At 36.9% G+C, this 14,904-nt stretch overlaps 1 protein-coding gene across 1 annotated transcript in view; it reads left to right on the forward strand.

The window, feature by feature from the left end:
- ZDHHC17 (zinc finger DHHC-type palmitoyltransferase 17) overlaps positions 1-14,904 on the forward strand; it is an 89,585-nt gene that overhangs the window by 23,065 nt on the left and 51,616 nt on the right. Inside the window, exons 2-3 of the mRNA XM_047065789.1 lie at positions 1,464-1,567; positions 9,046-9,168. Coding sequence (XP_046921745.1) covers positions 1,464-1,567; positions 9,046-9,168 — 227 coding nt within the window. The remainder of the gene's footprint in view (positions 1-1,463; positions 1,568-9,045; positions 9,169-14,904) is intronic.

Here is a 14,904-nt window from a genome sequence, read left to right on the forward strand (position 1 = left end):
TTCATTCTTTTTTATGGCTAATATTTCACTGTACATATATACCACATCTTTATTCATCTATCAGTGGACACTTGGGCACTTTTATTCTTGGTGACTGAATTTTTTGGCACCCTCTTAAACTTTGCACTGCCCTTACCATGTTCTGGCCTGAGGTTGCAGTACATTGTATAGTGCTTTATGTACAGCAGGCCAAACATGCTCTGTGTTTTGTTGTCATATAAAATAAACATAATTGTATCTTGGTGCTGTGTTATATTGAGGAAGCTGACTATGCATAACAAGTTTTGTTAAATACAAAATTACAACATACTAGCTTTGAATGGGATGTAATATTCTGTAAAACTGTTTAAAATTAGGAGTGTTGACCTTTTTAGAACTATTTAAGTAGATTTACATTTTATCAGAGCTGCCCCATTGTTCCTTACTCATCTCAACATAGATGCTTAACAAGCCCTCAGCATGAAGGAGTGTAAGAAAAGATAGTATCTGAAAATAATAGAAGAGTAATCTCTGTTGGTTTGTTTCTTTACCACCTTAGAGTTTATTTGGCATGTGATGAAAGTTTGAAAACTAAAAAATTTAAATGTTTGTTTTTGAGAGAGGGAGAGAGAGCGCGGGCACGGGAGCACAAGTGGGGGAGGGGCAGAGAGAGAGAGGGAGACACAGAATCCAAAGCAGGCTCCAGGCTCTGAACTGTCAGCACAGAACCCCATCGGGGGCTCGAATGCACAAATTGCAAGATCATGACCTGACCTAAAGTCAGATGCTCAACTGACTGAGCCACAGACTGTGCCACCCAGCCACCCCTAAATTTTTTTTTTAAGTTTATTTATTTTGAGAGTGAGAAAGTGTGAGCAGGGAAGGGGCGGAGAAAGAGGGAGAATCTCAAGCAGGCTCTGCACAGAGCCTGATGCGAGGCTTGAATTCATGGAACAGTGAAATCATGACCTGAGCGGAAATCACAAGTTGGACACTTAACTGACTGAGCCACCCAGGTGTCCTGTGGCATGTGATGAGGGTTTTAGAGTGTTAGATATGTACAAACTTGTTGAATCACTATGTTGTACACCTGAAGGTACTGTAATATTGCATGTTCACTATACTCAACCAAATTCAGAAATAAAAAATAGAATGCTCAAGGTAGAGGTTTTGCTGGAATAAAAGACAAATTGGTCTGAGAGAATGAGAGTTGAAGTTCAGAGTTCTGTGGAGCTAAAGATGAATTTCAGTTACAAATTTGTCACTCATCTCTAGTCTGGCAGCTTTTGTGTTTTGAGAGTATGTGCAGGGGTAGATCTATTTGAACATGCTTTTTCTCTGAAGAGGACATATTTCAGAATAAGGTAACAACCATTTCAATAATGAACCTTCTTCAAACAGTGCAAAACTGGTAGTAAAATATTGAAATGTTCTCTGTATCTCTTTTCTGAACTTTTGCCTTTGTGTAATTTACTCTTTAACAGGAAATCAAATCCCAAAGCCATTATAACCATGGATATGGTGAATCTCTTGGACGGAAAACTCATATTGATGATTACAGCACATGGGACATAGTGAAGGCTACACAGTAAGTTTTTTGTTATAGTTGTTTTCTTCTTTGATACCTATATTTTAAGTAAAATATGAGCACATGTATTTCTCCTTATTGATAATTCTCTATTTGGTGAGATATTGTTCTCATACTTTAGCTCTTTGTACAGATTTACCATGGCTGATTTAAAGATTTTGTCTAGTCAGTCCAATGTCTGGGATTCCTCAGTGACAGTTTCTGTTAATTGCTTTCTGTTCCCCTCAGTGGATTATACTTTCTTGTTCCTTTGCATGTCTTTTAATTTTTTTTTGTTGAAAACTAGACTGTTAAAATTATATGAGGTCACAGTTCTAATATCAGATTCTCCTGGGGTTTGTTGTTGTTATTTGTGCCATTTCTAAATTAATTCTGTAAACTGTCTTTGTCATGTGTGGCCACTGAAGTGTCAGCTCAGTTAGTGGTAAGTAAATGATTGGACAGAAACTTTTTTTCTTTTTTTTCTTTTTTTCTTTCACCTTTATGTATTTATTTTGAGAGTCAGAGACAGTGTGAATGGGGGAGGTGCAGAGAGAGAGAGAGCAGGAGAGAGAGAGAGAGAGAGAGAGAGAGAGAGAGAGAGAGAGAGAGACCCAAGTAGGCTCCTCACTGTTAGCACAGAGTCCCATGTGGGGCTCAAACTCACAAAATTGTGAGATCATGACCTGAGTCAAAACTGAGAGTTGGCTGCTCAACCGACTGAGCCACCCAGGTGCCCCAGAAACTTCTTAAATCCCTAGAACCAGTAAATCCTGGTCTTTGTTGAGGGACTTTCTGTATGGTTTGGACACTCAGTACTCTTCCAGGCAGTTTTCCAATGCCTTAGCCTTCATTGTTTGCTTGCCTGGAACCTCAAAGTCAATCTGATGTGAGAGCTTAGGGTTTTCTTAGGTTTCTGTTGAATATATGCACATAACCTTATGCTTGTGCATGGCTTTCTAGATTCCCAGGAATATGTCTGAGCTTTTCAAAGCCCCTATGGATATCTCATTCCTCAGCCTTTGTTTCTTTCCTCAGATTTGTCTGTTTGCCCCAGCTGTTACACATCCTCTCAAGCAACTGTGATGTTAAAACATTGGCAGTCCCCAGACAGAAGCTTTTAATCAGTTTAAGTTAGGTTCAGTAGATAAGCCTTTCAAGTGGACTCTTCTAGGGAACCACCAAACAGGTCAAACAATGACCTCTCTTTTGGAAGAAGGCTTTGCAAGAACTCCATCCCTGTTCTGCTTACTCTGGTACTAGTGTAAGGGAACCAGTATGAGTTTGCTCCTTGGTGAGTCACAGATACACCAGGTGGAGCTGTCACATTAGTTAAACTTTATTTGCAGCAAATGAGATCATGGGAAATAACTTGCAAAGCTGTGACTCCCTGAGCAAGGGTGGATGGATTCCTTTTATTTAGTGTTAAGATGAATATTTAAAAAGGAGATCCTTGTCATCATATGTAGAGATGGGCATACGGTTGCACACACACCTTAAGGAAAAGGAAACCTGCCTGTATACACATTGTATGTTATGTAAAAGAGGCATGTGCTTGGGGTGCCTTGGTGGCTTGGTTGGGCATCCAACTTCGCCTCACGTCATGATCTCACGACTCGTGAGTTCAAGCCCCACCTAGGGCTCTGTGCTGACATCTCAGAGCCTGGAGCCTGCTTTGGATTCTGTGTCTCCCTCTCTCTCTGCCCCTTCCCCACTCTGTCTCTGTCTCTCTCTCAAAAATAAATAAACGTTAAAAAAAAAAAAAAGAGTCATGTGCTCCTCCTTGGGCGGAGATTTTGGTCTTATAATGAGTAAAGGTAGTTGTCAGTCACTCTAGAGGTTATGCCACAGTCTGTGCAGGTGCGATTCAGAGGTTATGCTCAAACTGGTCTGGATGGTCTGGACTGGCTGGAGGTCCTGTCTGGGCAGTTGCTATTGCTTGAGGGGTGGTTTTGGTTTCCATTTCTGAGTTAAGAGATAAGCTGGAAAGAAGAGCTTAAGGAAAAATGTGGGATGAAGGTTGGTGAGTTCAAGCAATAAAGGTCAGGTCTTGGAGTCTAGCTGGTGATGTTGGTACCAGGAATACAAACATTTTTCAAGGCTGCTGGGAGCAGAGAGTCTGGGACTGGGACTCAGGGACTCTGGGAGTCTGGGACTCTGTGTTAAAATACCACAAAATTCTCTCTTCTTACCGAAATTCAGCTGTTTTTTTGACTGAATGCTCTTTGGATTGTTGAAAGCCTTTTGTTAATTTCCATAGTTCTGAAAGCGTTAATTTTGACAGTTTTTGCCATTTTTTTCGTTTTTTTTTTGTGGAGAGACAAACTTTCAAAGGTCCTTAGTTCACTGATGTCACTCTGCCTTCTTGAATGTTACATATAGTCAAATATCAAAGCACATTGTGCCCCCTGTATTTAGCAAACCGATTACACTGTTTTACATTCATCTTTCCTTTTGAGACTCCTTCTTTTGATATCTCCTTTCTCTCATTCGTGATTAATCTGTCTCACCCAAATGTATCATTTCCATCAGCAAATATACTCCAGTATCTTTGATCTTAAGAAGAAAACAACCACCCTTTTTTATCCCTTACATACTCTTCTAACTATTCAATTTCTTGAAAAGTATCTGTCTGTAATTTCTATCTTTAAAAACGTTTAAATTGTGAAACATTTCAATCCTACAGTGTAAAGTGTAGAGAAGAATATAACTGTCAGATTAATCAGATGCTACTAACATTTTGCTGTAATTGCTACAGGTTGCTCAGTGTACTACTCTCTTCCTTCTCAAGGGAACCTCTCTTGAAAGTGCTGTGAATTATTCTCACGAACATTCTTGTACATTTATTTCTACAAACATCTATAAAAAATATGCTGTTGTAATATATACCTAAAATTTATATAAATTGTATGCTATTCTTTTTTTTTTTTAAGCTTATTTATATATTTTGGGAGGGGAGGGGCAGAGAGAGAGGGAGAGAGAGAAACCCAAACAGGCTCCATGCTGTTGGCACAGAGGCTGATGGAGGGCTCAAACCCACGAACCGTGAGATCATGACCTGAGCCAAAACCAAGAGTCAGTTGCTTAACCGACTGAGCCACCCAGGTGCCCCTAATTGTATTCTATTTTACATATCATTTTGCAGCTTTTTTTTAATTAAAAAAGCTATATACCTTTAGCGATTTATCAGTATTGATAAAGACCTAATTTATTTTGTTTTGTTGTTTTTTGAGAGAGAGAGAGAGCAAGAGAGGGACAGAGGGAGAGAGGGAATCTTAAGCAAGGCTCTGTGCTGAGTGCAGAACCTGGTCTGGGTCTCGATCTCCTGGCCAAGAGATCATGACCTGAGCTGAAATCAAGAGATGGCCGCTTAACCAACTGAGCCACCCAGGTGCCCCAAGGACCTAATTTATTGTTTAACTGCTTTGTCTTATTCTATCATTCTACTTACTGAAGGATACTTACAACTGCTTCTACAGTACTTTGTTAGTATTACAAACATTGCATCAATGAATATCCTTCTTCCTGTTTTCCTGAATACATAAATAAGAGTTCTAGGGTAGAAAAATCAAGTGGAATTTCTGGCTTCTTCAGTATGTTCCTTCAACCTTACCAACTATTGCCAAATTGATTTCCAAAGTGGCTGTGCCAATTTGTACTTTTAACCTGCAGCAAATGCGTTCTTCTTTGACTACTTCTTGCCAAATCCTAGTTTTGTCACACGAATAATTGTTGTCAGTTTAATGGTTGTGAAATGGTTTTCTGGTTTTTTTTTTTTTTTATTTAAAGAAAAATTTTTTTTAATGTTTATTTATTTTTGAGAGAGAGAGAGAGAGGCAGAATGCCAGTGGGTTGGGGCAGAGAGAGAGGGAGGCACAGAATCCGAAGCAGGCTCCGAGCTGTCAGCACAGAGCCTGACAGGGCTCAAACTCACGAGCTGTGAGATCATGACCTGAGCCGAAGTCAGACGCTCAACTGACTGAGCCACCTAGGTGCCCTGGTTTTCTGTTTTGATTGGCCTTTCTCTGATAACAAATAGTGTTGAATATATTTCCTATGTTTATTAGCCGTTTGGATTTCTTCCTGTGCAAACACATGTTAAATCTTTTACCCATTTTGAGTTCTTATGTCTTTTTTGTAATTGATTTGTAAAAGTTCTGTATGTATTTTGATGGGAGTCCACAAGAAGTTAGTGGAATATGTGTCCCCTTAGTGCCCTTCAAAGTCCTATTTTGCTGCTGTGCTAGCCCCTTCACACCTCCCAGACATGCAGCTCACCATTCAGTACTCCTCTCCAGTGTGTACAAACTTCAGTTTTTTTTCTGCAACAATGTGGTAGAAGTTCTCCTCTGGAAACCTGGATTTCCACAAGGCTCTCTCATCTGTAGGAGGTTGTCTAAGACAGTGTTGTCCAGGGTTCCCAGACCATTGCCAAGAAGGACTGTAACCAGGTCATGGGCCACTGCAGGATCCGTGGCTGGGGCACTGAGATCTGTATGCCTATTACCCAGCACATGGATGGATGAGACTTCTCATCTCCCTTTTAGTGTGGTACTGGATCCCATAACTGCCGCAGAGGCACTTTTGTCCATGAGTAGATGCCAAATTATTGTTGGAAGGGGGACAAAATGATGGATGTCTTATACTACCCTGATGCTGACATCAGTCTGGTCCGTTTCATCTTGTATAATATATATTGTTTTAATCATTTCTTAGTCTTCACAACTGACCTAGCTATTTTGGCCTTTTACTCTCACAAATGAATTTTATTTATTTTGTTTATTTTAATGTTTATTTTTGAGAGAGAGAGACAAGCAAACAGACATAGCGTGCAAGTAGGGAAGGGGCAGAGAGAGGGGGAGACACAATCTGAAGCAGGCTTTAAACTCTGAGCTGTCCAGCACAGAGCCCAATGTGGGGCCTGAATTTACGGACCGCGAGATCATGACCTGAGCTGAAGTTAGATACTTTAACTGACTGAGCCACCCAGGCACCCCCACAAATGAAATTTAGGTTCTACTTGAGAAATTCATGAGATATTTATTTGGGATTTTAATTAGAATTTCATTGAATTTGTAGATTAATATGGGGGAAATTGGTGTATATATTTGTCATAAGTGTTATTTATAGTGAGAGCAGTGTAATTAAATGTGCTTTCTCATTATTTTAGATGATTTAACATTTCATATTATAATGATATTGGAATCTGATCCTAAATATATTTTACTTGGATACTTTGTTTTAATGAATTTTTTTTTTCTGAAAAAAGATAACCTCACAAAGATACATAATTTCCTGATGGAAGAATTATAGTCTATGCTACATTGACTAAGTCACAGTAATTACTTTTTCAGTATTATTCACTAAGCAAATATTTTACTGACTTTTAACCTGAAATACCCATTTTTAATGACAGTTCTTGCAACCTATCCAGGTTCTGGCATTTTTACAATGACAATAAATGGGTTTATACGTATATGTTAGAGAATTGTGTCAAAAATTTTAGCATATCCACATGAGGAAGTTTTCATAGGTGATATATTTAGATCTTTCAGAAACTATATTATGTAATGATGCAAACATTTTCAACTATACAGTTTTTAAAAACTGTTCTCTTTATAGCAAGTTTTCTTCTAAAGTAGAAGTAGTTATTTTCTCACTGTGTCTAAAATACCCTTTTGCCTTGAAGAGGAACAGACTAAATATCTTTATCCATTTTAAGCATATATGGTTGATAGTATACTGTGCATTCATTTGCTGTCACTACCCCTCTCAGCGCCCCCCGCCCCCCCAAGCCAGTACATTTGAAATACTTTTCTTTTTTGTTAGAGGGAAAATGCAGTTCACTTCTTTGTATGGTTAAGAAGATTTTCGGGTCATCTGGTTGGCTCAGTTGGAGAAATGTGCGACTCATGATCTCCGAGTCATGAGTTTGAGCCCCACATTGGGTGTAGCAATTACTTACATACATACATACACTAGAAAAACAAAGATTTTCGTGGTCACTTATCTCATTTAAAATGTGAGGTAGATTCTGCTCTTCAAGGTAATGTGTCTAGTTTACTTAACTAAGCACTTGTAGGCAGTTTTCTGAAAAAGAACAAAGAGCTTAAGATACCACTATCATCTCTGAATTGTGAAACTCTTGCTCTTCCCTTTGGTTGATTACGTTGTGCACGTGTGTGTGCACATGTACATATACGGTACAGAGCCAGTGAGGGCAGCAATGTGAAGGCTCTGTTAAATATTAGTGAAGCTTGATTAATTACCTATGGCATTAATATAGTTAGACATTTTAGTGTTTGTTTCTAGTGCCCCATTATTGCGCTACCCCTCCCCCAACCTCACCCTGTGGTGTGCCTTCCCCATTTTGGAGATGGCTCTAAGAAATACAACTATAGTCAAAGCTCATTTAAATTTGTTTTTGTGTCTCATATTTCCAAGGACGTGATATTTTGTTTAGAATAAAGCTGGTGGTTCTTGAGGCTCCATTGTGGATTCTTGGTAGTTTATTGTACTGTGCTCTCCATTTTTGCTTATGCTTATGCTTAAAATTTTCCATAATAAAAAGTTTAAAAACTGTGTAGCCAAACAGTATTCAAAAGCTGAAAGGTGGGGTAGGATCAGGCTCTCTGCAAGTGCCTATCTTCTTTATCAAATAAAAACATCTTTCCTAGATCTCTCCCAGTGTACTTTGTCTTATGTCTCAGTGGCTTGAACTAACAGGACTCTTTCCCTACCCACCCTACTTCCTGTCCCCACATGTCCTCTGTCCTCTTTTATTTGCCCTAAGGAATATCAGAGCTAAATTTGTAAACAAAGAATCCTGAGGCTTGTGAAATATCCTTTCTTCTTTTTGTTCTTTTAAATCATTGATGCTTTTTGTTACTGCTTTTTTGTGATTTAATATTTTTTTTATTTAAAAAAAAATTTTTTAACATTTATTTATTTTTGAGACAGAGAGAGACAGAGCATGAACAGGGGAGGGTCAGAGAGAGAGGGAGACCCAGAATCCGAAGCAGGCTCCAGGCTCCGAGCAGTCAGCACAGAGCCCGACGCGGGGCTCGAACTCACGGACTGTGAGATGATGACCTGAGCCGAAGTCAGACGCTTAACCGACTGAGCCACCCAGGCGCCCCTGTATTTTTTAATATAATTGTCTGTATTTTTATAAGCATCCTTAAGTGTTTTATAGACTAAGAGGTGATATTGATAAAAACAAGCAATCACTAGACATTTTATTTCTGGTATCCTTTTCTCTTCCAATTGATGAGATATTGCATTCTTATAGATAAGACATTTAAAACTGAAAATGTTGCTAACTGGATTAGGAAAAACTGTTGGAATATTGATATTTTTAAAGTAACATTTTACATTGAGAAATCCATTTTAATTTTCAGGTATCATAATAGAGCATTATTTTCTTCTGGAAATGTTACTTTCAGCTTTACATTTGTTGCGAAATAGTAATAACAATCTTATATTTTTTTCTTTTCAAGATATGGAATATATGAACGCTGCCGAGAATTGGTGGAAGCAGGTTATGATGTACGGCAACCAGACAAAGAAAATGTTACACTCCTCCATTGGGCTGCCATCAATAACAGAATAGATTTAGTCAAGTATGTATTTTTTGTATTTTAAAGTAATTATTTATTATAAAATTATTCTAAATTATAAAAATTAGTAATTTCTAAAATTCATTGCTTTTACTTTTTATTTTTTTAATGCTTATTTATTTTGAGAGAGAGAGAGAGTGTGAGTGCAAGCGTGGGAGGGGCAGTGAGAGAGAGGGACAGAGAGAGAATCCCAAGCAGGCTCCTCTGATGTCAGCATGGAGCCCGGCACAGGGCTCGAACTCCTGAATTGTGAGATCATGACCTGAGCCGAAATCAAGAGTCGGATGTTTAATCAACTGAGCCACCCAGGCACCCCCCCCCCTTGTTTTTAAAATGTAGATTCTATGTACCTTTTTTTCCTGAAAAAAAATAGTTTTTAACATACATCAAACACTTATTTGTACAAGGTGCTGTGCTGAGTGTTTTTCCATGTATATTTCCTTTAATCTTAATTCTTGAAATAACCCTATGTGAAAACTAACAACTTTCACTGTTGTCTTGATGTGGAAACTGGAGCATATAAATAGGTTAAATAGGTTACTAATGACATGCAGCTAATAAGTTGGAAATCAACAGGAAATCAACAATCTAACTTGCAGCTCACGTTCTAAATGTGAATTCTTTAGGAAAAAGCTACAAAAGAAAAGGGAGCAGTCACACAGATAGTAGGTAATAATAATCTAACTATTCATGCCAGCATAAATAATGAATATTTACTAAGTATAAATGATTTTTATTACTTACTGCTAATCTGCTTTTTTAGTTTTAATAAGAGGCAGTTAGATAAGCAAGAGGTTAATAGAAAGTCTTTTTAGTGAATCTAGTTTAGTAGTCTCTGACAATTTGGACATAAGTTCTTTAGATAAAGATATGAATCTGAAGTAAACCAGTTGCAGATGTGCAGTTATGTACAGCACAAAGAGTCCAGAGACAAATAGGATATTAATGCCAGGTAAAAGAATTTTCCATTTTGAGTATGAAAGAAAGGATAAGCAAGTAATAACGAAAGCATTGAACTTGAATCACTTTCTTCCAGACAGCATATCTCTATTTTATTTGTTCCTTTTGTATTCTTGTATATCTCATCTTGCCTCTGCCTTCGATATGGGTCTCCTGATACCTAATTCTGTTTTTGTTTGCCACAAAATGTTTTTATTGCATCTTTATTTTTGAAGGAAATTTTCCATATGTATAGAAATCTAGGTTGGCAGTTTTTGTTTTATTTTTGTGTTTTACTCATTGAAAATATCATTCCACTATTTTCTGGCTTCTGTTACTATTGAGAAATCAGGCTAACTATTGTGCTTTTGTGGGCTTTTTTTTTTTTTTTTTTTCCCTTTTCTTCCCTTGGCTGCTTTTAAGTTTTTTCTCTTTGTTTCTGGTATTCTGCAGTTTCATGATGATCTAACTAAGTGTGGATTTCTTTTTATTTACCCTGAATGAAATTGCAATGAATTCTTGATACTTCAGATTGACGTTTTCATCAGTTCTAGAAAAATCCCAGCTATTATATCTTCAAATATTGCTTCCATCCCATTCTTTTTTTGCTCTCCTTCTGGAACTCCAGTTAAACATATGTGTGACCTTTTCATTGTATGCTCTGTGTCTTTTACCCTCTTTTCTGTGTGTACTGTCCTCCGGTGTTCTTCATTCTGGAAACTTCTTACTTACCTTCCAGTTCATTTATTCTCTGTGTGTAATTTGCTGTTAAATCTATTCAGTGTGTTCTTAATTTTATTTTTCAGTTCTAGCATTTTCGTCATTTTATTTTTTAAGCCTGTATTACTGAAATCATTTGTGGCTGAAATTTTCAATCTTGTATTCTTGAACATCGTAAATAATTATTTTATAATCTGTGAGAAGATAGCATTTGTAGTTTCTGTGGGTCTGTATCTGTTAATGTTGTTTCTTCATGTGCTGATTGTCTTTAAATATGTACCACACAATGTGTTTGAAAAATTATTTGTTGAATAATTTGAGGCCTAAAATGAGGTTTCCATTTGTTTCTGCTAGGCACACCTTTAATTTAATTTCAAGGCTTTAGATTTTCTGGATCACCCACGTGGCTAAACACAGGCTAGAGCCAGGTTTATTTCTGGTTCATAGTTACTGCTACAGTGCAGCTTTTTGGGGTCCCAGCCCTTGTTTTGTTTTGGTTTTGTCTGCTTAGCTTGCTTCTTGGCCAGCTCTTCTGCATCAGCAAATTGTCTCCAGGGCAGATGGTGCCCAAGTAGTTTTCTAACTTCGAATTTTAACGTCTCCTGACTTTTGGCCTGGTTAATGCTCTTAATCTTGTTAGGTTTTACTCTTTAGGAAATGTTTCTTACATTTCATTGAACTTTTTTAGTTTAATGGGAGGGTTGATTCAAATTATCTAGCCTTCTAAGCCTCTGTTTGTTTTTTTGGTTAATGTTATTTAAGTCAAAGTAGTGTATAAACAATTTGAAAACTCAAATAGTACTTAAAGTCTTACAGTAGGAAATAGCAGTCACTCCCCACCACCTGGGTCCTATAGCCCAGAAATAACTATTTTCTGTACTTGAGCTGTTTCTTTCAGTATATACGCTTTATTTTATATATTTATGTTGCTACTTTTATCTAGAAATCTATTTTCTTTACAAAAATGACAGTACTTTTTCTGCTTTTTCATTTAATATATATGTCTTCAAGATTTCTCGTTGTCAGTACAAATAGAGCTGCATCATTCTTTTTAAACGGCTGTACAGTGTTCATTTATATGGATTTAATGTATTTCATGGTTTTCCTGTTGATGGATGGTTGGATTGATTTTGATGTTTCTACCATTACAGCCAGTGTTCTGATTGCTAATCTTGGTCATATAGCATTTTGTTTATTTTTATATATACCTGTAATATTTATAGGAGAAAAAAAAGAAGAATTTTGATTTTTTTTTTATGTTTATTTATTTGAGATAGACAGGGAGAGACTGCATGCAGGGGAGGAGCAGAGAACGAGAGAGAGAAAGAAAGAGAGAGAGAGAGAGAGAGAGAGAATCCCAAGTAGGCTGTGCACTGTCAGTGCAAAGGCTGACACGGGGGTTGATCTCATGACCCTGAGATCATGACCTGAGCTGAAATAAAGGGTCAGACGCTTAACTGACTGAGACACTCAGGTGCCTCAGATTTTGAATTTTAATAAATATTGCCCACTTTTATGCTGTTATTTCTTGATTTATCAATTATTATATATTTTGACTTTCTATTTTAAGATAACTAGATGTCCTAGAGCTCCTCACCACTAATCATTCTTCCATCCTCTATTTTAGTATTAGTTAAGTCACTGTGCATAGTGTAAGTTGTGAGAATGTAAATTCTCACTGCTAAGCTCAGAAGTGTTCTATGATTATTTGTTCTTTCCTTGCAGAATTTTGATTTTTGTCTGAAGCAGCAGTTACTTCATTTTATTTTCTTCACTTGTTTAATTTTCTCTATATTGTAAGTAATCCTTCCCGTATCCCATACTATTACAACCATAAAACCCCTCTATCTGCCAACAGCATCACCTAATTTATCTGTTCCATTTTTGGAGTTGGGAGGGAGAGGAAATCATTCCTGGAATTCTCCACTTTTTTGCTCCAACCCAGATTATTTGCTCTTTAGAACTAACATACAGCCATTATCTTAAGACTTTGCTTTGCCATTATTCTGGGAAATCCATTTGCTCCAATGTTGGTTTCAGTTTCCTGGATCTCCTGTTTTTTGTCTCTTTTGGGTTGCTCCCTGATTTTTGTAGAGCACAATTTCTGATAGCTTTCTGAGAGAGACAGCACTTGGGAGGTAAATGATTTGAAGTTACAATTATTTCTGTCCTTACACCTTATTGGTTGTTCGGCTGAGCATAGACTTACAGATTAAAAGTAGTTTTCTTAGAATTTTGAAGCATTACTTCATCATTTTCTTAATTCATATGTTACAATTGAGATTCTGTTGGTCAAAAAATTCACAGTTGTCTTACGTGTAAAAATAAAGTCTGAAGTGAGAAATATAGACAAAAAGTCTTGATGCTGCCTGCCTTACAAGTGTTCCAAGCCACTTGTGGAATAGTGAGGTTATAGAGTAGTCAGTAGTTGTAGAGTGGGTTAATAATTAGTATCTGTGCGTATTATATCTTCAGATGGGTAAACTTAATTTTTTATAGTGCATAATCTAGCAAGTTACTTTCCTAAAACAAACATGGTGAGTAAAGGCAGTTTTCGATAACAACTGGTATTTATAGCCTCAAAATTACTTTTTACTACTGATCTGGAATTATACCCCCACTTAAAAACTACAGCCTATTCCTACCACAACAAATAGCATGAGCATCATATTTGCCTAGGGTCCTTGTACACATAGGTCTTATGGGAGTGGCTTGCGGTTGTTCAGATGTATACAGCACACATAGTGGATTTGTATTGCATCTTGGGGAATTCATTGCTTTTATAATAAGAGCAGGCTTGCTCTTTGTTCCAGAGGGAGACATTACCTCATCTCTCAAGGTTGCTGGATACAAACACAACTCTGAGAAATGACCTATGTAGAAGTGGTCAGGGCCTTGTATTCTTCGTTTATACCTAGCAAGGCATATGGAAACATGAGAGACCCATGGAGAAATGTCTCTCTGAACAGTTATGTTTCATTAGCATGTATTTAACTACAAAGTAGTCAGGACACTTTCATGATAATAAGAAATAAAATAAGTATAATGTGGAAAGGAGGAGACCTTCACCTTAGCCTGGATTGTCTATAGTTCCAATGTTTTCAAGCGAAAGTCTTTATTTCTCAGCTTTACCCTAATGTAATAAAATAGAAAGGATTAGCTCAAGCTCTTGTGTTCAACAGTCTCTTGTTACCTTAAGATTCTTCGTTAAGAGTAATAATAATACTTGTAAATAATACTTGATTATTATAAATAGTCAAGTAATACTTGAGTTCAAGTCAAAGCTTTATTAAAGAACATGGGGCTTTATTAAAAAATATAGGGTTCACAACTTTTTGAGAATACATTGTATGTGTGGCTTATTCTTCTTCCCTGGGAACATGTACTTTTTTTTCTTTATCCTTGGCTTTGTGAAAATTCACATTATTGTGCATTTTATTTATTTATTTACGCATTTACTTACTCTATATCTAATTTATGGCCATTAAGTGGCCACTTTTAATCTGGAAACTTGCCTTTTTGGTTTAGGGAGGTATTCTTGCATGGTGCCCTCAAGAGTGCCTTTCATTTTCTCTGTCCCCCCCCCCCCCCCCCGGCCCCCAGGAACTTTTATTGTCAGATAATGGAACCAACCAGATTGATTTCTTTTTACCATTTATCCCAAATACTTTTTATCTCCCAGTATAGCCATTGTACTTTGGGGAGATTTTCTTAATTTATATAATTTATCTTCTAATCCTTTCTTTGAATTTGTAATTTTACCAATTGCATTTTCAATTTGCAAGTGTTTTGTTTTTTTTTTTGATCTCTGTCTCCTCCTCCCCTTTTAAAAAAATATTTTGTTCTTCATATCATGAGTATATCATCTTCTCTTATTTTTGGAGGATGTTAATTGTAATTTTTTGTTTTTTAAGTTTTGCTTTATGTTATCTGTTTATTTTAGGCTTCTATTTATTTGGTCTCCTTCCATATTTGCAACTTTCCTCAATTATCTAATCATATTTAGGAGAGACATAACAAAGCTGATTGGAAATTGTAGAACTTAGATCACAACAGGAACCTCTCAAATGTCTACTTCTA

The sequence above is a fragment of the Lynx rufus genome, unplaced genomic scaffold, assembly GCF_022079265.1.
Source record: "Lynx rufus isolate CCGP_SWC_20201006 ecotype Redwood Valley unplaced genomic scaffold, mLynRuf1.p SCAF_7, whole genome shotgun sequence".
Lineage (NCBI taxonomy): Eukaryota > Metazoa > Chordata > Mammalia > Carnivora > Felidae > Lynx > Lynx rufus.